Below are 26,745 nucleotides of genomic sequence, written 5' to 3'. Positions count from 1 at the left end.
CTCCAGCAGTCTGTGCCAGGGATGTCTGAATGACTTGTGGACACGGCCAGATGGAGTCGGCCTAGATTTGCCATGTTTAGACTCCTGTTTTAACATCATGATGTCTACTTCACAGTATTGTTTTACTGTAAACAAAAGGCTTCCTTTTCCACTTCTCCTCCCTTATTCCACTCCAAGTCAAAAGTAAAACAAAACACAAAACCCCCCACACCATTGAATTCTTCCTTCAAGCAACTAATGCATTCACATTTCCTAGATTCATTCAGTGATGGGCTTACTGCCACACACGTCACCAACTCTATTATGTGTCCAGTTTATTTGATACGCCTGTCAAGAGGTAAAGGAAAGAAATTATGCTGCCACTTTTGCAAGGAAGGTAGCAACCCTCCCCAAGCATTTCAAATCTTAGCATGAAGGTTTACAAGTCTCTTTTATGGATATTCACGTTTGAACCTGTGAAATTGAATATGTAGATGCAAAACCAAGTTGCTTTTGTTTGGCCTCTTTTTAGCTATATATCAAATATACAAATTAGATCTGAATGATACAGGATTTAACGATCCCCATCAGGGCTCCATGTAAACGAAGGCTTCAGTCACAGCTCAAACAGTGCGAAAGAAGAAGTAACACGTGGGAAACTAAGAAAACAAAGGCTATTGCGAATATTTGCATTTCCTGGCTCAGTGTGGATGGAGCCTCTCAGACCAGCCAGGATGCTTCTAACCCTAACTTTCATACACTAGAAATTTCACTCCACTTCTCCACCCTACTCCAAAGTGGCCCAACCTTCACATCTAACCCGTTCCTCATCTGAAACCCCACCACTGTACCACAAAGTCATCACAAACACACCGCTCACAGACTGAACTATGCTGGGCAGCTGGGGTAGGAGCAAGCAAACAACAGCTTTAAATTAAAAGCTATTCGAATACTTTATGTCAGCAGTCAAAGATCAATTTTCAGACCAATTTCCAAGTCACCTCATCTGTTTCTCACATTTGTAGGAAGTATAAAATTGTATTCCAGTAAACAAAACCAGGGTGAGAAACAGAGATTCATTAAGGATAAATGAACCCACCAGCTTTGCTGTTGTATTTGTTGTATGATTCTCTTTTTTTTTTTTTTAACCTTCCTGCAGTATTAAAAACATAATTCCCATTAAAAAAAAAACCCACCTTTAAGTTAAATTAACATTACCAAGATCAACTGATCTCAAACCTGCAGAGGTGGTTATTATGTGCAAGTGTGAGTGAACTATTACGAGCATTAACTCAATTATCCTAGAAATACAGGAATAAAATAGCATTTAAGAGCTCAGGGAAAGGAAAGGGGGTACTCTTATCTCAAACTCTTAAAAAAAATCATTGTGCTGAAGTCTTACCTCAATCCTTAAAGACTTGTTTGAAATCCCAGCTGCTAGTTTTTAACCAAGACCCAGTTTAGACAGAAGTGATTAGTCCAAAATTACCAACTTGCAAAGTACTGAAGAGAGCACAGGATTCTTCCCCTGAGGATGGGTAAATAAAAAAAGGTAACATGGAAATTTACCCATACATTTCTCAGCTTATTTTGATAGGAACAGGGGTGGGGGGAAAAAAGCTTACAGGAGAAACAAATTACAGCTCTGTTCTGCCTGATGTATTTCATGCACCTCTGAAAATGTGCTGGGGAAAAAACACGCTAACAAGAAGCAGAGCCCTCAGATTTGTTTCACTGCAGTAAAACTCTCCACCCTCTGAATGATCTATACTAGAGGCAACAACAAAAGAAATTCATGATCTAATTACCAACCAGACAAAAATGCCCTGAATTTTAAAAAGTGCTTCAGACAAGAGGCACCTGCAACGAGCCCAGGCTCCCGGGTATCAGGAACTGTAGATACCAGCAGCTTCCCAGCCTGCAGGACCAATGCCGTCTCCATCAGGACATAGTCACACGCTTCATTTAAACAGGAAGGCTCAAGATTCTGTCTCCGCTACAGACATAATCCTAGGAGGACACCACTACTGCTGGGGCTTTTCTGGGAAGAGGCAAAAGGAAAAGAACCCCATACACACGCCAAAAAAAAAAAAAAAAAGAAAAAAAAAAGAAAGACACCAAAAGCATGCACATAATTTACCCTTTGTAATTCCCATGCCACTGTTTGGCAAAAAGCTGTAAATATTAATTTTATCAACACTAACAAAAGGATTGTCAGCAGCTTTATAAGAAACAATTTTTAAAACATGACAACAGCCAAGGTAACATCTCTTGTTGGGGGGTGGGAGAAGTCAATTCTGGCATTTCAAATACATGACTTGAAATATTTGAGTAATTTTTAAAAAAATCATTCCCTAATAAAACTTCACGTTAAAGAGTTCATGAGGCTCATGATTTTGACGCTATCACTAGCAAAAATCACTAATTAAGCACCCACCCCGAATCTAAACTCCTAGTTCAGCACACTTTTGTTTTATTACTACCACCTGATGTACCAAACCAGTATTATATGGGGGAATACAGGTAAGCGATGCACTCTTTACATCCTCCTGCATTATCATCAATATCCACAACTTCAGACATGGATTCTGATCTGTCTCCCTGGTATGTGGATCCTGCTTCTTTCTCCTTTAATGCAGCTGAAATATTTAAGCACAATGTCCCTATATTTACTTTTTTGGGGGAAACCGGTTTCAGTGGAATGCTTTCAACTCTGGGATCTGCCTCTCACTGTCTCTGGAGCTTGACAGTTTGGCTTCTGCCAAAAAAAAAAAAAAAAAAAAAAAAAAAAAAAAAAACAACCAACCCACCAAAACAACCAAACACCATGGTCAGCAGAAAGATGTGTGGACTATACACACACCTTTACCTGGTTACTAAGCTCATGCCTCTGATGAAGTAATTTTGTCTCTACCTGCAGAAATGCAATACCACAGAAGTGAGAAGAACACCAGCTGCTTAAAGAAAGTACATATGAAAAGCCAAGATAACATCACTATTCAGACATTAAAATTCTTATGTACCTCAGTCCAGTCTTTTTCCCCCCCATCAGATAGCCACAAAGCCTCATCCCCAGGAGATAATTATATCAACAGACTATACAATTTATAAACTGATGCAGTTACATTATTGCAGCGCTTTATTATGAACAGATTCAGTTTAGTTTTCCTGTGTAAACAGATGTGATCCGCAGAACAAATCCAGTTTAAGAAGCTGCTGCTTCTTAAGAAGAGATGAGCAATCCTATTTATTTCAACAGAAATAAAGCAACTTACATTAAAGCCTCTTTTTCCTTGTTTTGCTTTGGTTTTGCACAAGTTGCTTAAATTATTTACTCAAATCAGTACAATTTATATACTACTAGTAAGAAATAATATAAAAGGGATTTTAAAGAAACAGAACACCAAGAGATTCAGATGAAACAACACGCCAATATGTGGAAATAACAAATCTTGTCCAAAAAAGCTTAGCATGCAATTTAAACTACAACTTCAGAAGTCTTTTGGGAAGATGCAGTGTTCAAGTGGTGAAAAGAGAGTAATTTTTTTGAGAAAGAGAAGCACATGGTAGAAGACAGTAAGCAGTAGAGAGTGAAGACTAAGAAAGATAATAGGAAGCAGGTGAGAGACAAAGGAGCATAAAGCTGATTACATTAATGTAAAAATTGTAACACTGTGAATCGACACTCCTAGCAGCACAGCAAATGGATAAAAATCCAGGAAGGTATTTCCAAGAAGTTAGAGGATATTTTATTACTAAACGTCTACAAAGGCAGAATGGCTTTCAAATGTAATGAGCATGCAAGTATTTCCATTGACCTCAGACACCAGTTCTGAGCTTCAGAAAGTCTGAGTGGACACAATGGGGATTTTGAGGGGACACAGCAATGGAAATCTCTCATTTACTCCGGTGCCTTTCACAAGAAACCCTCAGCCTCTTGCAGTTCCACTCCCAAAGCATTACACTAAATATCGCTTCTCCTGATTTCTACCATTTCTACTGTGGTTGCACATGCGAGATAAGAGCAGACCCAGTTTTCCAGAGGAATCTTTACATCCATTTCCTAGGCACACAGCAGTTGGGCTATCCAAGGGGCTAAGTGAGTGCTATCCCAGGGCCCCCCTCCAACACAATTATTTGCTAAACTATATATTAACTTACCAAGCAAGATAATTTTTCCTCTCACATCTCCTTACATCTCAATTACTAATACTAAAACACCTTCCAATGACCTAATTAATTTAGTTTATCTATCGTTTATGTATCTTAGAGCCAGTATGACATTTTATATTAAAACAAGACCAGAGACATGCTAAACCTGTGTTCAGCTACATGAACAATGAAGGAACAAAGGGGGCACAAGCCTCTTCCCCCTTTACATTCCTCCAACTAGCTTTGTAATCTGTACCTCCTTCCTGCATTGATTAACTAAATTTAAGAATTCACAAACATATTTCCTGTTTATCTTTGTGCACTGTAGACTATGAATGGCATTGTCAATGTTCAATAGATGCAAGTTTTAAAGATACTGAAAAAATCAAAATGCAGTGATCATCTTAGAACTGGCATGCTGCATTAAACTACATCCCAGCCAATCGTGCATTTTCACTACAAGCAAATAAACTACACTTAGTCAGTTCACCAAGTTCTCCAGCATCACTCATGTCATGCTTGCATTCCAGACACGTAACAGTCCTCACTAAAAGGTGATACTGCCAAAGGGTCACAAGATGAGAGTGCTTTTAGGATGCATGCAAACAGTTTGTGATTTAGCTAAAACTCAATAAGCACCTGAACACACTCAAACTTACAAAAGAGAAACTAGAACAAACCAGCCAGTCTCCTAGATTTTGATCCTAAATATAGACTGTTGTTCAGGAGACAATAAAAAACACAGGATTGGAGAAGATAAAGCGTTAATCGCATATTTGGTGGTTTATGAGCCAAAGCAGTCTGAGGTTTAAACTGCTTCTGCTCAGTGCTCATCCCATTCAGAGACGATGAATCATTTCCCATTTGGCAACACTTCTGCCTACAAGGCTGTCTTCTGTGAGATTTCTCCTGTATCCTTGTAATAGATTTGCTAATTTAGTACACCTGACTTTGAGCAAAAGCTATTGTTGCCAGCTGTCAGACTAGACCTCGTCCTGTTTATCAGACACATCTAAACCATCCTGTTCTGCCCCAGTCATAGAAACAGAACACTCTTTACTAATCCCAGGGCAGTAAATTACTTTCTAATATCCTTGTTTTTCTTACTCTGCCAAAATACCAACACACCATAGATTTAAAGCAACAGCAAAATCAATTTATCCACAGCAGCTGGGCTCATACCAGTTTATCCAATAACCATATTTTTTTTTAGAGTCATATTTGCTGTTCTAGTCATTCTGTCCATGAATTCCTGAGTTTCAGCAGTAGAGGTCTGACTATTTTAAACAAAGGTAATATAAGCTCACAGGGAGCATATTCTAGTTTTTCAGGCAGGCCTCCACAGCTCTTTGAAGGACAAATCAGAGCAAAACAAAGTATTAAACACCTCACACACACTAAAACATTTCCTTATTTTCCCCAGGGCTTTCTGCATGCAAAAGAATCTGCATTACTTTCTGTTTACAAATATTTGTCTGGACAGCAGTTTAAAAGGGTAGGGGCAACAGAGAAAATATGTGGGGGGTTTTGTTTTGCTTGTTTTCTGGGTTTTTTAAACCTACCTACAGAGAATCTAGGAAACATGAAAAAACAATTTGTGTATGACATTTTTACTCCTAAACAAAACCTACCAGAACTTTAGTCTTTACATTCTAGGTTACATAAATCAGTTCTATGGATGCAAAAAAGTAGACTCGCTATTTTCAGGTTGTATACACTGCCCAGAACTCCTACTGCACTTTAAAAAGCTCACTGTGTTCGCAGGAACACATACCCACATATTAGATGCTCTCTTGATACTTACTCTTCCAGATATTTTAAAACTCAGTGTAATCAACAAAAGTATAAGAATGTATCCACTCTGCTAACAAAAAATATGGAGTATTTACGTTCCCCTCTCCTTTTGCATTTTCAGGGGGCTGTGGAGCTGCTTACTGATCTCCAGTGTTCAGACCTGACTTTGTGAATTCACGCTGCGCACCTGAGGAAGCGCACCTGGACCCTTCCACCTGGGCCTGGGAATGCCATTCAGAAACTGGGATTCAGCATGCAAAGGCCATTTACCCTGAGCAGGTTCCACACCACCCTACCCTTCTCTGCTGCTATGCTTGTTGCCAAAATTAAATTAAACTACTTGTAGACTAGCAGAGGATCAACCCTTAACGTCCTTCTTCACAACAATACCCATGCAACATTCAAAACAGGATGATGACTTGACTGGTTTCAGACAGGAAAAAAATAAAACAATTGTAAAATAAGTAAGAGATGTCAAGAGCACAAATTTCACAGCAGAAAGAGTGGGAAATGGTTTATACTATACGTAGCACAGATTGCTTCTAGAATATAAATACAGGAGGACTGCATGAAAGAGCACAAACAGCATTGCTAATGCATAGTATGAATGAGAAAAGTTGCAGCAAGTTCCTAAAACAAGAGGAAACAAAGCACAAGAAATTTATGGGTGCAGGGAAAAAACAATTCTGAGCAGCTGATAGTGATGCAGCAAACCTGCGTGAGCAGATTGCTATGATGCAGTTACACACAGGGCGCGCCTGTCTACAGGCAACTGGAGCAACCCTTTGGGGATTTGCAGAACATCCTCTCCCCACCCCAGTAACTCCTTATCTACTGCAGCCAACCTGCCCTTGCAAAGGGGGCACGGATCTGGAACCACCTGCTGCACCCACAGCTGCAGAGCCAGCACCTGTCCTTCCAGGTAGGACAGAGGAGAGGAACCTAGGAAACAGAACAAGGTCTTGGGATTTTAGGAAACGGGGGCGCAGTCAGAAACAAGTAACAAAATTGAGCAGCAGCATTATTTCATTGCCCTACAACAGCTACATAGCCAGTCCAGTCCCCTGTAAAGGCATTGTTCTCACAACTATAAGGAAAAAAGACCTATATATTTTTTTTTTCCACAAGGTTTTTCATTGTAACATTTGAAATGATGAATGAGATACTTGTATTTCAAGTATTATTCATCTGTACAGCTTAAGCTAGCCTGAGTAATCATTAAAGAAAAATATTTGCCAGGAAAAAATAAGCCAGAATATATGATTCATTCACTTCTGAAACAATAAAACAGTTCACTATAACAAAAATAACTATATTGTAAATACCTCAATTAAAAAGTTGAAAAAACAACCAAATACAATGAAGAAAGCATGCCCTGAAAAAAAAACCAAACTCAAACACCACCAAACATGCGTATGTGCACAAATAACAAAGTATCTTCTTATAAAAAGCTAATTCCATGAAATACAGTTAATACCATATCCGATGGAAATTGTGCTCTATTCTTTAGCTGTTTAACGGTCTTAAACAACAAAGACATACCTCACCTCTCAAACTCTGACAACTCAAGCTGATAAACAGGTATTTATTTCAGCACAAAGGTGATGCACGTACTGTGTGTCTGAAAAAGAAACAGACCACTAGCCCTGGAAAGTTCAAGACTGTAACATCCCAGGGACTCCCAAACCACTCCCTGGGAAGTAGTTTGGGCTTTCACAGACCTTAAATCACGAAAAAGGGGGATTAGCTGAAAAAAATCAAGCATTTAATAGCTTCATAATTGCCCAATGAGCAGCTTTTTGGATAAGAAGTCTTCATAGGTGCAGGTTGTGTTTCAGCCTTGTATCAAACATTGGGGGGAAGAGAGAAGCACTGTTAAGTATCAACAAGTAACAGTAGTGTACAAATACAAAAACAATTAAAGCACATTTGTCTTCATGGTTAGACAATAGTAAGTGTGTGTTTACTTGAAATGAAACCTTGCAATTTCGCATTGTATCAGTTAGTTTATTTTTAGTTATCTAAAAAAAAAATAATAATCATACATCTGACAGTACTCACAGCTTCTCCCTTTGTCTGCATATAGCCATTTTCTGAATAGGCCTCCAAAAGAAATGCCAAACAGAACATGATGCCTTTATCTTGCTGGCGATACACTGCCCACTTTGTTTCTTCACTGTTTAAACTCTTTTGCAGGCTCATATATGCACGTGTGTTTCATACAGAGAGTGAAGATCACAGTTTGTCCCAGCACAGGCGACTCAGGATAAGGAAAGCACACTACAGTGCATCAACCCACTAAGACAGCAACCTCCCCTGCTACAAATCCAGTGGCAACAAACTGCGTAGAATTAGAGTGCTCCCCTCCTCTATAGAGAAATCTTTAACACAGAATGCAAGACCCATCAGAGTACACAAATGGTGACTGCCATAGCCTTCTCTGTCCATTTGACATTTAATGTATTTGTATTGACAAACTAAAAAAGGTCAAATCTTTCACGCAACTCACTCATCAATGGCAGTTAACCCTTATCTGAAAAAAATATTAATTGTAACTCCAAAATCTTTGTGAATAGATGGCATGTAAATTAGCCAAGGAAACATTAAAAGCCACATAATTCAATTATTATCACTCATTACTTAACAGAAAGTCTTCTGACCCTTTTAAAGCATGAAAACATTAGCATTAACGATGTGACAAAAACACATTGTTTCTTAGAACTAAGGATTTTTTTTTTATTATTTCTCAACTTTGCTAAAAATTGAATAATTTCTTTTGTTCTACACATAAGGAGTAATCCTGATCTTATCTGCAAGCTTTTATTTGAATTATGTGTTATGAATCACAGCCACTCAGAAGCCCGCCCTTAACTCCCCATTTCTTCTACATAGGATCAAGGTGAGGAACATGTGGAGCAAAGGAACAGATGGGAAAAATCCTGGGGTGGATGTTTTTTCCTGTTTGTTTTTAAACTCCTCTATCCAACTGTAACCGCTTACATTCTTTGCATTTGTTATACATCTTAAGTTCTTACAAAGCACCTCTGCTGTAGATGACAACTTCTTCCAAGTAATATACTCAAATGCCTAACAATAACATTGCATGTGCAGTAACAGCATTTTGCGGTTACAAGGCCAAGTGTTAAAAACTTTGGAAACACAAGAATCCGGGCTGCCCCTGCGACCCTCTGTCACATGCATTGCTACAACACCAGAGTCCAGGCACCGAAAGATCCCCAGCACCTTGTCCTGCCAAAAATCGGTCTCCACCACCCGCCCATTTGTCCAGGACAATTCCTTCTTCCAGGTCACTCCCTTCTTCCCCACCCCCATCCAACTTTTGAACCCTCTGTACTCTAATTAATGCCTCTCTTCACAACAAGAGTGCATCACTGCGTGTAGCATCAACAGGACAAGATCTGCTCCTGTCCCCAGCCATTTGTTAAACCGGGCACTGATTCTTGCTGGACTGATACAGAGACATCTGCCTATTACTGCATCCCTGTTTGACAGCATTCCCACTCAAGAATAAAGGATTCGCAAGAACAAAGGATTTTTAAAAGGCATGCAACATAATTTTAATCTCCTCCTTGAAACTGGTTGAATTTTAACAGAATCTTCCCAAAATAAATTCAGTCCAATTCAGCTACTCGGCAGGAAAAATGTCAGTGTTAGCAAGCTGCTTAACAGCAACTGAAGACAGTCTCCCAATGGGAAGCACTAACTATAGTTGGCGTTATGAGCTCCAACTTGGTATTACAAGTTCAACTGTAGTTATAAATTCCACTGACAGCAAATAAAAAGCAAAGATGTTCTGACAGACAAAGCAATTCAAAATTGTGTTCGAATTACAAAATTCTACACGAAGTAGAAGCAATCGCAGGAACCAGTGCTCCTACTCACCGCGCTGCTGAAGCGCGAATGTAACATTCACAGAGGTCAGGTTGACCAGGGACAATTTTTCTTTTCATTTACTGCTCCTCCATCACAGTGGTGCAGGGTGGGTGCCGCACAAGTGCATCTCCAGTCTTGTACTGCACTAGGAAGAACTATTTAAATGTGGAGAGTGAAGTTTCTAAATTTCAACCAACTTACAAAAAATATAAAGCTTTTGAATGGGTCCAAAGTACTACCCGGCGAGATTAAATTACATTATGCTGATACACAGGAAATAGCTGACTTATTCTACAGGATGAACAATTCACCAGGGGAAAGAAACTTTCAGGAAAAATGATAAATATTGTAATGAGGAAATCCGAGGCACGTATTCACAATGCCACATTCAGATTTCACAAATGAACAGAAATTTCTTCGTGATCTCTTGGCTGCACAAGGGAGACACAGATAAATATAAATACATTGTACCTCCCCAGGCAGAAAAACTGCTTGCTGTTAGGGAGGGGAACCAAAAACTTTATTGTATATCCTTGTAGATGGGACTACAGAAATCTTAACCTCCTTTTTTACCACCCCCTTGTAGGGCAGGTATTGAGAGAACATTATGAACTGTGGGAACTGCTTAGGGAAGGGAAGAAGACTACAAAAATATTTTATTTTATGACAAGCCAGACACGACGCATGTACTACTGAGAATTACTGTAAGTCACTTTTTCCTTAAGGGCCTTCTGTTGCAGAAGCAAGCAGAAACCAATAACATTTTAAATCATCCTTCAACCCAGTTCTTAAGTAGAAATTTAATGGAAGCTGTTCACAAAAGGGATGCAATGTTACATGACATCACCACTTCAAGATAAATCTTGGCCACCCCTGCACGAGTACAATCACAAAGATTTAAATCCTTTAACTTTTTGACAAAAAGCACATAGCCTTGTGTTTTCAGAGAAGCAAATGCTGTCTGTAAATTCAAGATGCCATGTGATAATTCCATTTCGCCTTAAGTAGCTGGGTATTTCTGCCGTGCAGCAGCACTAATTAGCTTGAACAGAGTTCAGCAGCAATTTTGCCCCATTCTACACTTCCATACTTGACCACCGGTTTATTATAATAATGTGTGATATATACATTTGATAATTCTGTCCACCCACACCTTGTGCTTTACCAAACATCCAGAACTGCTTGTTAAGACATTTAGAAATGCCATGTATAAGACTCATTTGAAATTATATGAAAGATGGCACTTAAAATTTTATGGTTGTTCACAGGCTTCAATTACTAAGAATCTTCCGCAAGAGCGGTATAAAACATTTTTGAACTTTCTACTAGAATGCTCCAAATAAAAGTTGTAGAAAATTTCCACTTTAACATGCATTACACCCTTCTTTAAAGAGTGGTCAATTAATATGTCATACGCTGTGAACCAAGGCATAAAGCTGCCAGTCATTTTTGATTTCATAACTAGTAATGCTGAGCAAATGCACTCCAGCATACATGAGGACAAGGTCCTTCACATCCATTTCAACGGAGTACTGAGCAACATATATATTCTGTGACTCTCAAAATGTATGTATTAATATTAGCATGAGGAAGAGAAATGCTCAGTATCTTCAGATTTTCACACTGCCAACGCAACCATTACTACTTGGCTAAAAGCAGTGTTGTAACCAGCAGCATGAGACACAGGAGAGAGATTCTCGATGTTTTAGCCCAAGCACAGGAACCTGTGTTCATCTTTTGCTTCCACTACAGTGTGACACAAAACCTGGTACATTTACAGGCCCTTCATGTCCCTCTGTCAGATCTTCAACACTTTTGCCCCCGCTGTCCTGCTTGACCTTTAAAAATGACCCCTTTTGCCTCCTAATGACAGCACCTGCCCACACCAGCCCCATCTTACAAAGTTTCTTATATCACATCTGATATCACCTTTTATAAATTAGGACAGAAGTACTTTTTTTGCTGCTAAACAAAAAAGAGGACACCTTAATATTACTACACCTAAGTGCAATGCCACTCATTTAGTCCTGCATACAGTCTTCCATACAGAGCTATACACCATTATTTTAATAAATCCATCAGGGAAATCAGTGGGTAAGAGCTTTTTCTCTGAAAATAAATACGTATACGCATCATAAATTAATCATTTCAGAACAATATAAGGTGAAAAATTTCTGTCAAGAGTTGAATTGAAAAATTATTTGTCATAAGGATACCAAAATGCTTGAAATAATTAATGCTATAAGTTTCTAATCCCAGGCAATTAAGCTTGAATGTAATTCTATGCGTTTTATCCAGACATGTTTAGTTCCTTTGCATGTTTAAGGACTTAACTTTTTTTTTAGGTTTTTTTTTATCAGCCATTTTTTAAAGTACTCTAACCCAGACACATCTTTCTTTCCCCAGCAAGAATAGAAGAGGATTAATTTTAGTACATTTACATGTTTTCTAAGAAAAATACCTGGATGTAGTAGACATGCAGGCGTTTTTTTTCATTTCATTTTATAAAGTGAAACAGCAAACTTTTACTGAGTATACTCCATCTACTTTCCCCATGTCCTATGATACGCACGCAGTTTTAGAAGTGCACAGCCTGGTCTTTATTTGTATTATAAAGAAATCACCAAGTTGGCTCAAGTTTTGAGAAAATGTCTATAGTGTTACCAATGCAGATTCCCACCTTCAATTAAATACAAGCAGAACTGCATCTATAATTGAATTTATATATGTATCTATAGATAAACTCCAAATTAAATAGCAAGGTAAGTTAAAAGGAAGTATCATGACACATATAATTAGTTATGACTCCACTTAACTTCATCAGTAATAATAAAATCTGGGTCAAGGCAGAACGAAAATGAGTGTATGTCACTTGTTTAAAACTATTTCATGTGATCAGCCAAGATCTGCCCCCAATCCCAAACACAGCCTGCTGTTCTGCTAACACCTGCCCGACTTAAGCCACCACTCACACACATATACACATGCCAAAAGACAACAGTCCCCCTCTACACCCAGTTAAAAAGATGGGGGACGAGAGGAAGAGGTTGATTTTAAGACATATTCCTCAGCCCACCCCCTGCAACAGCACAGGACGGAACAGAGGGACACGCACAACCCGAAAAACGGTGCTGTGCATTGGGAAGCTTTCCTATGGCACTGTCACTCTAACGGTTGCGGCAAGATGGCACCACACATGCTAATTTAAGCGTGAATGGTAGAATCTGGGCACATATTTGTACTGTGACCTGTAAATTATATAGTCTATATATGCTCTGCATATTTGAAACAACTCATTATAGAAAGGACGCATTGAACCAGTTTACTCTGACAATACCAAAGCCATGGTCGGTAACTCTCCCTTTCTGCAAGAAAACAATCTTTTAAGCCGTGTTAAATACCTACTGGCCAAGAGTCATTGCAGAAAATTAACAACAGGATACAGCCACATACACTCACATACTGCTACTTTTTCTTACGCTTTCACAATTTTGAAAATGTGACCGCCACTTCATCGAAGCAATACTTTTTTACTCACTTTTGGGGGTATCAGTCCTCCTAGTCTGATTTGTGTGAGCAACAGCAAAAAAAAAAGTATTTTGAAGTAGAAAAAAGTAATCACCATGAATCTGCAGGATGCTGAAATACAGCTGATAGTGCAACACAAATACAGCATGTCAGAGAGAACCAGACCTGAATCGCTCCAAATAATCAAATCTCAGAGGGCCCAGACCAGAACCATGTTTTCTGTGGATTTAAACTCAAGAGAAACAATGGCCACGGGCAGAAAGTCAAAAGATAGTGGCTCTAAACCCAGCTTTATCTGGCTTATCCTTTTTATGATCTTAAGCACGTCTATTCTCTATTCTGTATCAGTCTCCCCACTTAAACTCTTGATGATAATGCTTAGCCAATTTTGTCCTGAGCTTTGTTATCTATAGATGAAGATTTCTTTAAAGTTACATTCTTATCTGCGCTTTCATTAAAAGTATTTAAGTAGAAAGAAACAGTCAACACTTTGCTTCCTTGGATATGCTATTGCCAAATGTCCCTTGAGATTTTGATCCTCTTTCCCAAATAGGAAATGTGCTTTGCTAATAGCAGACCCACACAGTAGCTACTTTCATATGCACTCTCTAACACTGCTGAGATTAATCTTTACCAGCCTCTTAGAAGTCACCGGAATGACCTCAGACATTGCATGTGTCATGACCATTTATATTTTATATATTAAAGCATGCACGTAATAACCTGTGCAGTAATATCGTGCCACTAAGCCAAGTCAGAAGTCAGGCCACCTCATCACTGTGACGAGTGGAGGGAAGACACCCAAAGAAACCACCCACCTTTTTAAACACCCGCAAGAAAGGTCTGGCCCAGTGGTGAGGCGTCATTTAAAGTAAGATGGCAAAGCAAGGAAACACTTCAAAAGCCACAAGATAAAACAGAACAAAAACATTAAAAGCTGTTGTCTTTTAAGGATCAACCCATTCACCTTAAGGACATCAAGACAAAATGTCTTCATCTGGGGCCTGATCAGATTTTCAGTGTGATTAACAGACAAAAAAAGAAAATAGAAAATAGTTTGTCACCACTAGCTGAGTTACCTCAGCTAGGCTCAGCTATGCAGACAGCCATTACGGGACAGCTTAAACTCTTTACATGCAACTGAAAAGTAAAATGGTAAAAATTACTCCCTTTTTCTCTACCCCCGGGACTTGTCTTTTATTTTTCCCCTAACAGCTTTATTTTTTTAAGCATTAACATTAGGACTGTCTGCAGATTTCCCATATGTCTCCCGCATATGTCCCATATGTTGCCTACACATGTAAATCCTCTACTAGCTTCTACTTGATACCTTCCCGATTCTACAACCAAAGATGAATATTGGGCCTTTTTGCCTTTTTAATTGGAGCTCTTGTAGAACTGTTTTCCTACTATGATTTCCTCCCCTAAATCTTTTCTGAACTTTGCTTTCCTTGCCACAATACCCTATTACCTATCCTTGAACACAGATAGCTAACTTTATACCCAAGTGAATAAAGCTGTCGTATAAGCTGATCCCATTGAAACCAGCAGCTGAGACTGCTCTACATTGATACTCAGTTGTTCATTACAATTCTTTAGCGTCTGTGTGATCCACAAGTGATTTATATGTACATAAATATCTATAACTATATACTGCATATATAAAAACCATATATATACACACTTCATAATTCAATGCAAATATTGAGGGCCAAGCACCCATAAATCCCTATACAATCTGATCAGACACATGCCTATTGACTTTGTTATAACTGCACCAGTTTAATCCACCTACTATGTAATTTACTGATTCTGATTTCTGAAGTACTAGTTTTTACGAACTCATGTGTCACTAAGTCAAATGCACCTTGCACGAAGGAACCCCATTGTTTTATTGTTAGCCAAAGCCTACCTAACTATAGGCTGCTGGTAAGAGTCAGTCCTGCCCTCTTTTTGGCTTCTTGTGTGCATCCCTCTCCTTCAATGCAAAAAAACCCATTTTTTTTCTTGGTAGGATGAGTTTTCAGCTCATCACATAGCTACACAGTTGCTGGAGTGAACGCAAGGGAGGGCCCAGAAAAGTGAAGCCAGGGACTACAAAGGGAAAAAAGCAATAGCACTCTGATTTTAAACCGACCTAAAACTGCACTCCATTTAAGTGAACTGTGAAGCCACAGCCTCGCTACTTAAAAATACAGGTAGCTACTTTATCAGTCAATCAGTAATGTTGCTCCTACCATGAGGCCCTGCTACCCATGAACTTCAGTACTGCTTCCAACAACACTAATGAGAACTCAGGATTTCGGTTAACCACTGTTTCCATTTGTATTAACTGTTAGATTTAGCCACTGCAAAAACCAGGTTTGGAGATTCCACTTTATTTTGCAAAACTCAAGAATATTCTGGCTGTTTCTAAATAATCCGTTATGTCTCTCCAGAAATATTACTAGCATCGCAACAAGAGTTTCTATGAACTAATAATAAAAAAGTAGCACTTTCTTCTTCCAACACTACAACCTTACAGTACAGTACCACCTTTGTACTGTAAGGACTGAATAGACACTAAAATCAACAAGAGAGAGAGGAGGACAGAAGGTGAGATGCTGTCCATTTTCTACAACACAACACCCAGCGCTTTTATTTCCCTGATTAGCAAACCCTGCCAGGAAACCTGAAAGCCTACAGTAAGGAGGAGGAAAACCAGATATAACAAGTCTTCAGGCCTACCTCTCACTCTTTACCATCAAAACTCTTCCAGCTCATTCCAGTTTTATCCATGGGATATTTATTACCCCCTTTTACGGTACAGCGTAACTGCGCTTTGCAGCTATCCAAGTATCCTTACTTGTTAACTACACTGACACAAGCGCTAGCTGTAACACACGAACTAAACCCATGCACTAACCTATATTCAACCCAGTATATTCTAGAGCTCACGTAGTTTTGCAGACTTCAACCCACTATTAAAAAGTATCTTTGTTCTTGATAAAAACAGCTTTATGAACTTCATTCAGGTAACTGTCATTGAAGTGAAAGCAGCCAAATGTAACTATTTTAACATTAGATAATGCACAGATTAAGACATGAAAGATTCACTGAGCAACTGAAAGCAATGGTCATTTCTCAATTTTTTTTGAGGAGTGTAAGATCAGTGCAATTCAGCATGGAAGATGAAAGAAATAACAACACATTCTCTCTGAGAGTACAGCGTATTTACAAACCCACAAATCCAACACAACACTGAGAAAAATCACAGTAAGAATGGAAGGCTTGACTGACCTTGCAGCTTTTGTAGAACTCAGATGTACTCAGGCCAGGACTAGCCAAAATGGTGGTAAAAATGTCAGAGCTGAAGGAACCTTCCTTATATCACAGCTTCCTTGCGTAACGTTATTACAAGCTGCTAAGAGAAATTTTGCAGAAGACTAGTGCAATTCTAGACTTTAGCTAATTTCAATGACACTGCCTATATTTTAATTAGAAATAAGCATTTACACCTCATACTAGATAAGCAAAGCATCACAGAAGGCATGATCTTTGGATATTAACAATTACCCAGTGACTGTCTAGCTCAAAATGGTGCAGAAAGCATCAACATACCTACTGCTAAAGATTCAAGTGATGTTTATGACAGACAACTAAACCTAGGAGCAAAAGAATAACGTCTTATAAGAAATGTATAACACAGATGCACTGTAAACTAAATAAAAACTTAGCAGAAGTATGCCACTGCTGTGGTTTTTCTCTGTTATGGAACCCAGACCTAAATAAACTGTTAAACACTTAGTGTAAAGGTATGCCAAACATTTCTCAGAACTTTCTTAAGGTCCCAACAAAGAATCAACCTTTTTTGCAAAATGAGGCCTAGGTTAAATATTTTATTTGGCTCCTCAAGATGGACTGAGAAGTTGGGCACTAGCTCCAGATCAGTTCTTGGACTCACATCAAACATTACCCTGTCATTTATCCAGTCAGTCAAAACAATGTCTTCCATCTAAACCTTTAATGTTTATGTCCTGAAAAACTGCTAATTGAATCCAGTTCTCGAAATCCATTTTTTAATCTATACCATCTAATTTAGAGATAATGAACAGAAAAGATAAGCATTATACAATTATTGCAGAATTAATCCTATAAATATCCAAGCCAAAACAGAAGACTGCTAGTTTCATACAGCCAAAGAAAATTAAGATTGAATAGCATTTGTCAGTTCAAGAATAAACTTTTAAAAACACTGGATATACAGATTCTTTTAATTCCAAACAGTTTTAGAATTCAAGAGCCCTCAAACTGCTTTTCCAATCAAAAAGGGTAATCAAAACCACACAGAACACTTAAAACTATTCCTAGGCAAGAACTGACAACGTCAGCTGAATTAATAAAATTCAATGTTTTTCTTAAACATGTAAAGCTTCCTTACAACAAACGACCTGACATGAAGCAACTCACAATTAGCTAAAGCATAAAATAACTCAAGTCTTTTTAACTGGAGGAACAGGCCAATGCTTCATGTAAACTTCCAAGTACCAGAACTCGGCAGCTGCAAGGGCTGCTAACTCTGGAACAGTCCCTAGACAGACAATTTTGCCTGTGTCCTGTGCTCTGCATATTCCCTTCCAAATATATAAGACGACAAAAAAATGCAGCAACATTCCTTAAGATGATTCTACCTGCTTCTTCTAGGGGCTGACCTCACAACTACAACTCAGCATGTAAAACTACTGCCTATTTCTTGCTCACACACTCCCCGTAACACATTTATACTGTCACAGACAGTATAGATTTCATTCTATGCTTAATCCTTCACAGAAATAAAATAAATATAAAACAAAATAGAACACAAAACCCAAAAGTGAAAAAGACAACTCCCTAAACAGCGTTTTCCAAGCTTCTACATAAGGCTATGGACCATTTTTAATGTTTCAAAAGATAAGCCGGTCCGAGCACTCACTGCTCAGGAAAAAAAAAGTATTAAAGCACTGCATCAAAAAAGCAATAACCTGAAGAGAAAGCTACAAAACACTTTGTAAAAACAAGGCAGCACTGTTCTATGCATCAGTCCCAGCTATGCTTATTTTAGACTTTTAAGTGTAATATACAGACACTTGCAAATCTCTATGAAAACCACCTTACAAATTTAATCCAAGTATTTCCAAAGTAAAACATAAGCAGATACCTTTTACCTTCCCCATAAAAATAACAGACTAGGAAAGACAAGTATGAAAACACGTCTCTTTATTAGGCATGAAACTGGAAATAGTTCTCATGCACCAAACCTAAATGTATCAACTGTTTCAGTGCTCTTAAAAACATTTGTTTTGCAAGCTGGTTAAATCCTCTCCATGCAGGGAAGAGTGCTTATAGCGTTATCTGTTATTTTCTAGCCGGTTACCTTCACCCACCGACACTGTAGAATACAAAATAGGGTTTATCTGCTGGGGGACTTACAATATTCTGAATTGGCTCATTTCTTTAAAGTCTCCTGTATTTTTTTTTAGTGATCTCTAGCAGAACTTGCAAGAATTTTTTCCTAAACCTGTTTACCTGGGTTCTTCTATGGAGAAGGACATACTGTTTAGGTACATAAAAACAACTTATTTTCCTTCCCAGCTGGCAGGTGAAGAGTTTTTACGATATTTTAAAATATTAGAGGTCAAGCGGTTTTCTGAAAGAGGGCACCTCACCAGGCGAAGCGTGCACAGTCTCAACTGAGGAAGTTGGTTTAAAAAAAATTAAAAAAAAAGTAACAACAAAGAGATCAAAACAAAGAGTGTGACAGTTTCTTTCGAGTTTACACTGAGAAGACCAAGGGGGGGGAAAGGAAAAAAAAGCGCAGCCGGGGCGGCGGGAGGGGGCGGCGGTGCCCGGCCACACCGGGGCTGCCCCACGCCGGCGGCCCCATCGGGCTGCAGGGCCCGGCACGGCACCACGGCCCGGCCCGGCCCAGCCCAGCACGGCGGCCCCGCAGCCCGCCCGGCCGGGCTGCTCCCGGGGTGCGGAGCCCGTGGCGGGCCAGGGCAGAGCTCGCCGCCTCCCCCCGCCCCGCTCCGCTCCCCTCCCCAGGCCTGAGGGGCGCCTCCGGCCCCAGGTTCAACCTCAAAGACACACGGAGGGAGCCCGCTCCCGCGCCGCCAGCCGGGCTCCCCTCGCCCCGCCAGGCCGGGCTCTGCGCCCCGCTCCCCCCCGGCCCTTCCCTGCCCCCGGCCCCGGCGGCGGGCGGCGGCAGGCCCCGGCGGAGCCCGCCCGCGCAGCCCTACCTGTCAGTCGCAGCTTGACGGGCCCGTTGCGCCGGGCCCCTGGGTTGGACATGTCCCCGGCCGCTCCGCGGGCTCGGCGCTGCCTTGCCCCGGGCTCCCCCTGCCTCTGGCTCCGGGAAGGGAGACGGGGGGAGGGGAGGCGCCAATGGAGTCGGGCTGGGCGCTCAGGGCAGCGGCAGCTGCCGCAGAAGGAGGAGAAGCCCGGATGTGCCCAGCGTCGCCATGAGCGGGGCCGGGTCCGCGCAGGAGGAGACGCAGCCGCCTTCCCCGCTTCCCCGCCCCCTCGCCCGGAGCCCGGGCGGCGAGCACAACAAAGCCGTGGACGGAGCCACACGGCGGGCGGACAGACGGGCCGCCTCGCCTCGCCTCGCCTCGCTTCCCCTCCCCCGGCCCGGCCTGCCCCCGGGGGAGCCCGCCCGCCCCCCGCGCCCCCCGCCGGGCAGGGCAGCCGCAGCCCGCCCCGGGGACGGTGCGGGGGGAGCCGCGTCAGGTGGCGCCGCGGGTCCTCTCCTCAGAAGGGAGAGGGGGGTGCCGGGGGTCCTCTCCTCGGAGGGGAGAGGGGGGTGCCGGGGGTCCTCTCCTCAGGGGGAGAGGGGCCGGGGGTCCTCCTGGGGAGGGCGCGGGGGTGAGTTGCCGTGGGGCTCGGGAGGAGGCACCCATGGCTACAGGCCCTACGGTCGACACTGCGAGCCAGGCTGACACACATGCGGCCATGCTTGGGGAGTGGGGCCGTGTCCCGCGCGGGCGGGGGGCGACATACTGGCCCCCCACACTGGAGCCCGCCTGGCTTCTTGCCGGCGCTTTGTGGGAGTCTGCACCCATCTCTGTGAGCCCCAGTCTCAAAAAACAGTAATAATAATTAAAAAAAGCCTTTCGTCCATGCCGTGTGGCCTAATTTAACTCCCGTGCTGGAGGAAAGGTGACTTTTTCCAGAGTTTTCCCAGCCCCACACGAAGCTGCAGCTTTCCACGGGGTCGCAGGGGCTCTGGAGGGTGGGAAAAGCTCCCGGGGAAGCTGTGAGGGCAGCTGCGGTGAGCTGACAAACTGCGCACCTATTCCTACTGATGCTCTGCACACAGTTGGCAGTGTCATTGCCCTGCCTTCCTCCTCCTGAGGCAGCTGTCAAGGGCCGTCGCATGGGCGAGCCTACGGTAGAATCCAGCCTACGGATTGGGATCCAAACATAGGATGAAAATGTGACCTGTGCTTCAGGCAGCTGATAAGGTCTGGACACCCAGGGGTGACTTTCTGGAGTGATGTACCTGGAACTGAGCTATGAGCACGTCTGGAGTGGTCCCACCTTGGCAGAGCTCGGAGCTTGGGCCTTGTTAAATCAAAGCTGGGGCAAGGAACGGGTTTTTTCCCACTGAAGGCCTTGGAAGTGGGATGTGGCTGTCAAAGCTTTCCCCCCTCAAAATGAGAGCCCTCCCCGCAGCTGGTGCATGTGGGCTCACATCTCCTTCCTCCCAAAGTGTCTTTTAAGCACCAGGCTGTTCCAGGTAGGAATTTTCAGTGCTTCCTGCTGCAGTGGCAGTCGCTGCTGTTCCAATGTCACATCACCCAGGGGCAGGGGAGTCCTGGGACTGGGACCTGGGATCCCTTCCTCATGGATTGGGACCTGGGATCCCTTCCTCACACAGGACGTACCGTTGCCTGCCTAATTGTTTAACGCAAAGCTAATGTGTTAGAAATGAACCTTTCTTTACAGCATAGACAGAGCATGAGAGAAAATGCCAATTAATTGCTTGGCCACTTACTTCAAGCAAAGAGAATTTGAAAAAAGTGAAAAGTGAAATCTAAACTTCACTTACTACAAAAGACAATGTATCTGCTGATTCTATGGCTTATATGCTGCACTGAAACAGTTAAAAAAGTTATTAGGTAATAGTTACGTAAAATCATACACACCTCAAAGACATTCCAGGTGTCCTGATTCCTGCACTAAGAAAAAAAAAAAAAAAGAAGAAAATCAGCCTACATAACTGAAGGTCATACCATTAAAGTCTCAATCTGTTGCGAATTCACATAGCCAGGTCATTATCCTTTTCTAAAACCAACTATATAAAGCAAATGCCTGATGGTTTGCAAATATTGCAACATTACCTGGTCACTGCTGAACCAAAATATAAAGCTACTTTTCAACTACTTAACATATTTTTAGGTTACTCTAGATCTTTCCTAACATGCGGTCATCATTTGTTTCTGGGGTCCTGCAGCACTCTGGACCCAGCATTCAATAATTCTGATATAATTTCAGAAAAGTATTTAGTGTTATGTTAAACATAGTACTCTTGCCACATGATCTTTCTCTAATGGATAACGAGTGTGTGAGACATTAATTGCAATGCCAATACTTAAAGAAAAACCAACCTATTGGGATTAAATGTAGTATTTTATTGCTCGGTAGGTATATGAACATTTTAATGCTTTCATTAAAAGTGTTTTAAAAGTCATGAAGTATAATTAGTTTCATACTGCTTTTCAGAAAGGAGCTTGCTGAACTATACATTTTTCTAAGATTTTTGGATAGGCTGCTCACCTTTCAGTGAAAATACCGTGATATATCGCAAGTGTTAGAACATTATTTGACAGTTTGTGCATTTGGTTCGCTATATACAATGCACTGTCTGCAAGATTACTGCTAGTGCTGTGCATTTTTTTTTAAATATGTGCAGTATTTCATTTTATTTATTTATTTTTAAATAGCCTACATGTCTTGAGCTGGTTTACTAATACAGCTGAAATGCATCAGTGACATATAAGAAAGTCCTGTACAGTAGGTATGTATTTAATAGGATGAGAGAAGAGGGGCTTTAGCTTTCATTAGCACCTGCAGGCATGATACGTGTCCCATTTAGGTCAGGACTATGTCCCCTCTTGACTAAGAGAAGTAGAAATGACCTAGATCAGGTTGCACTTGGGCAGACGGATGCACCAGATGCAAACTGCTCGCTTCTTCCCATCTGGCTTTGTATAAGCATCACAGTGACTGCACCTTGGATGTCCTGCAGATGTTTCTGTCCCATCGTATCTCCCAATTCCATAGGGAAATCAGGATTTTTATTCATTATCCCCATCACTGAGTATAATTGCCAGGCAGAATTTAAGATGAGCAGCTCCGTGAGGGATCTGCTGAAGATTTGCAGAGAGCAGAGGTCAGGAAGCCTTGCAAAGCGCCAGGAACTGCAGGCAAGTGTAAGAGACCAAAGACACTGACAGTAGCTGATGATTGAAAGTGCTATTTTTCCAACACAAGAATTCCACTTGAATGTTATGAACAAGAGTTTCTTGTGCCAGTGCTATCCCCCAAGTTCTCAAAATATTCTCAGATTAATAGAATAGATATCTTGCTGATCCTGCTTTAGGTTTTAGTAGCCAACAGTTTACAGGAAATTTCATCTTTATGCAGTTCCATTTCAAGGGTGGGAAAAGGCTTCATGCTTTACAGTGCTGATCTTGTGAGATAAGCAAGCAAATATCATTATTAGCTGCTGACAAGTGATCCATATTTCACTCTAGGCTGATATCATTGAGCAACAAATCCTTTCAAGATGAGGTAGCTAGCTCAAATCCGGAGGGAAGGGAGTGCCTTGCATCACCCTGCAGCTCACTTTTGGATGACAGCCCTGTGCTGGGCTCAGGAGGGAGCCCCATTCAGTCCTCTTTAGCCAGAAGGTAGCAACTGGGGCACAGTCTCAAGGGCTAGAGGAAACATATAGAAAAAGGGTAAGCTTGGGCATCTTGAGGACACCGACAGGATTATAGAGGAGTCCATAAAGACAAAATAGCTGATACCATAGTAGCAAAAATTTTGAAGAAGTATTTAGAAATACAAAAACTTTTTTTGTTCTATAGCTGCACAAAAAAGGGCTTTGATTTCTTGAATTTCCCAATAGGAAGAAAAAAAAGGCTTTGCATTCACAGATATTTCTCAAAGGATTTAGTGGTTTTGGACACTGGGAATCATGAACAAACATCTTTAACCAAATACTGTTCATTTTTAGAAGGAGATAGTTGTAGTTAATTTTTTGGAGGTGAGGTCCTCTCCATGTTTAGAAATGGAAGAGTACACTGGAAACTCATTCTTCAGCATGTGGTGTGTGTTCAAAGCAAATCAACATTTACGAATTACATTCCATTTCTTTCTGTATAGAGGTTTAATCACAGCACATTCCTTCAGCAGTAATGATTGCTGCCTGGTGGTGTATCACATTCTTCCCCAGCTTCTGTGATGATATCAAGAAAACAAGAGAGTTCTGCCCCTATTATTAAACTTTTGTAAGTTAAAAGGTTGAAACTATTTTTCTGAGACATTTCTTTAAATAATGATATTTACAATTATTTGGATTGTATTTCTTTCTATTAGTCATCATTTACTAAATTCCCCAGAGCCTGTTGTGGTTGAATTATAGACACCCCCCCTAGAGATCATTTGAGTTAAAGACAGCATTGATCAGAAGAGAATTATACCTCCATTTCCTTTTTCTCTGTGATGTATTTCCATTGTATGTACAACTGTTAATGCTAAATGCCTATTTTTTGCCACCTAATGGTGTAGTTCTGAGAAGAAAAGTATTGCAGCAGTATACACTTGGGCAACCCCATTAAGATTTAAATTCATCAGGTCCAATTTAATCTGAAAAGAAATAAACTTGAAATATTTACACATCTGTTCCCTTTCTTATCACATCGATATTTTTCCTTTTTTTTTTTTTTTTTCCTTTGGTAAAGCTTTCTTGACATTGGCAAAAAAAAATGAATAAAAAAAAATAAATATGAAGAATGTTGAACATTTATGCCACCAGTGTTCCCTGCCTCTTTCTTAATTTGCCTGATTAAGTCATTCCCTTTCAAAGCATTCCTATTTATCACTTTGCAGAACATCCTTTTAAAGAAGCAAGCCTTAGTTTGTTTGCCTGCCGTGTACTTTTCACTAGCATGTACTGTCTGTCCCAAGCCAATTTCTACCATTAACACAGCAAGGCTCTTCAAAGCAAGGGCTTCCTCTTACCGTGTTATTGCGATGCCTGCTAACAAGCAGACCTTACCTAGGATGATGTCCCAACACACTGCTCAGTAAGATCTAGTCATTAGACTAGATTAGCAGTCTTGACCTGCTCCATCAACATCTTTTCTTGCAGTGGGCATCGTTCTCCTAGGATGCCTCTTTGGCACAGGTTTTTTCTTCTAATCCTTCTCTAAGCCAATCGTTAACTTCTTACTGTAGCAAATTCCTAAAGTACTGTAGTACTTCCTAAATTCATTGCAGATCCGTCATAGCTTTGCCCCATTCCTGAATGGAATTCTGTCCTCCGTGAGGCAACGTTACCCTCATGCCACTCTTCTGTGCAAAAGAATCAAACGCTAACTGAAGTCATGTATAAAGCGCTTCTGCATTTCAGGCAGACAGAGTAGGAATGGGTAGTTTCACTTTGTACAAGATTCCTTTATTCCCTTTGCAGATTATGAACATTATCAGACTGGAGCATTGTTTGTGTTGCTGGTGAAGCAAACAAGCTACATTAATGTATTCAGATGCACATGCTTAAGTATCTGGTTTAACTCTGGCACCATTACTACTCAGAGACGAAGAGAGTTACCCCAGCAATGGAAGACATACCTGTCAGACTTATACGATGAAGAAGCACGTCTAGACAGGGGCTCTGGTTCTCACTAAGACTCCCTTTGGCATGCAGAGACAATGTTTATGCAAGAGGTCAAGATTCAATCCATTTCTCAAGCTGGAGCTTGAGATGAAGCTTTTCAGGAGAAGAAACTAGGAAGGAAATCTCCACCCATAGTCTGGCTACTGAGAGAGGGGACAGAAGCTTGGAGCAGCAGACACCATAGCCCTCTGAGACAGGATGTGTCTTGGGGAAATGATGCATCTCTGAAGGGAAATGACTGCAGCTGTGGCTACAAAAAAATGCATGAGCTCCCATATCACAGGATTTTCCAGTGGTTAGTCACTAAGATAACTTTAAGTCCATCCATCCAGAACAGATCAGTAACTGATGCACAGATACTCTGTGCAGTTCTTTAGCCATGTTACTTCTTCCTCATGTCCTGCAGGACAGCACTATCCTAATGCCACTTTAGAGGAAGAAGAGGAAGGGCAGATTTTAAAGAGACAGGCATTGAACAGACAATAAATAGATGTATTGCATTGCATTTTATTACTAGCCAGAGCCTAAAACTCACTTTCTGAAAGAGGTAAATTATTGTAAGAAACCATGTCCTGGTGCTTGGGCAAAAAATTAGAGATTACACCCATGTTGCAGCCCCACTGTCTGGCTCAACTCAACATCATTCTGTGCTGTACAGTGCCTCACAACCCATAGCCCAACGGCAGGCTTTGCATAGGATTTTTAACAGCCCAGCACAAAAGGCAGAGCCTAGCTTCAGTCTTCAAGCATAATGAAGTATCTCAGGCTTAAAATATTTTCCCTGATTTGTCTTACATTCAACATCGATGGGAATGCTGACTCAAAGTACAAATTAGGTCTTCAAAAGTCCTGAGCCAAAAAGGTCTCATTCTGAAAAATATTTCCTTTATTCTTCCATCATTTCCACTTATTTATCCATAGAGTATTGTTGATAATAGTTTCTTTACCAGACTCTTGGACGACTGGCTTTGTCAAGTGCTTTGAGAGCTACACACTAAGTATCTCAACTAAAATTACTAAGGTTTCCTGAAGAACCATGTGTTCCATCATGCAACTGCTCTGCAGCAGGACTTTATCATGTTGCTCTGTGAATGAAACAACTGTAGAATCTCATCCTTAGCTTTTTTTGGGCAATATAAACAGGTTCATAAAAGACCTTACAGAATAAGATGGTTAGAAACAGTCTCCTCTTTGCGACATGTATCAAGAATTTACTTTACTACCGTACTACAACATCTGTCTCCAGATATTGTCTGATTCAACTTGACACAGCATGTATTTGTCCCAGTGGTATGCAGCTTAGACAAATGAAGTGTTATTAGGAAGACTGTCAGCCCAAACAAGTATTTAAGGGAGTTGACATACAGCACTGTATTTAAGCAAGCCATATTATTTAGCCACTAAAGGAATACCAAACTTTCCCTAATCTTCCTTATCCCCCATGGCCCAGCATCGATCTGAAATAATAGTTCTAT

The 26,745-nt window shown here is 40.9% G+C and overlaps 1 protein-coding gene across 2 annotated transcripts in view; it reads right to left on the bottom strand.

Moving 5' to 3' along the window:
• The window catches only part of SMURF2 (SMAD specific E3 ubiquitin protein ligase 2), a 66,466-nt gene extending 46,492 nt beyond the window's left edge, over positions 1–19,974 (bottom strand). For both annotated transcript variants that reach the window (XR_005106973.1, XM_037405515.1), the window contains exon 1: positions 19,605–19,974. Coding sequence is in view for 1 of the 2 variants with exons in the window: in XM_037405515.1 (XP_037261412.1) it covers positions 19,605–19,656 (52 nt within the window). In the remaining variant the exon portion in view is untranslated. The remainder of the gene's footprint in view (positions 1–19,604) is intronic.
• Between the last annotated feature and the right edge of the window lie 6,771 nt (positions 19,975–26,745).

The sequence above is a fragment of the Falco rusticolus genome, chromosome 1 (assembly GCF_015220075.1).
Source record: "Falco rusticolus isolate bFalRus1 chromosome 1, bFalRus1.pri, whole genome shotgun sequence".
In the NCBI taxonomy this organism is placed as follows: domain Eukaryota; kingdom Metazoa; phylum Chordata; class Aves; order Falconiformes; family Falconidae; genus Falco; species Falco rusticolus.
This window is presented reverse-complemented; position numbering and strand designations above follow the sequence as displayed.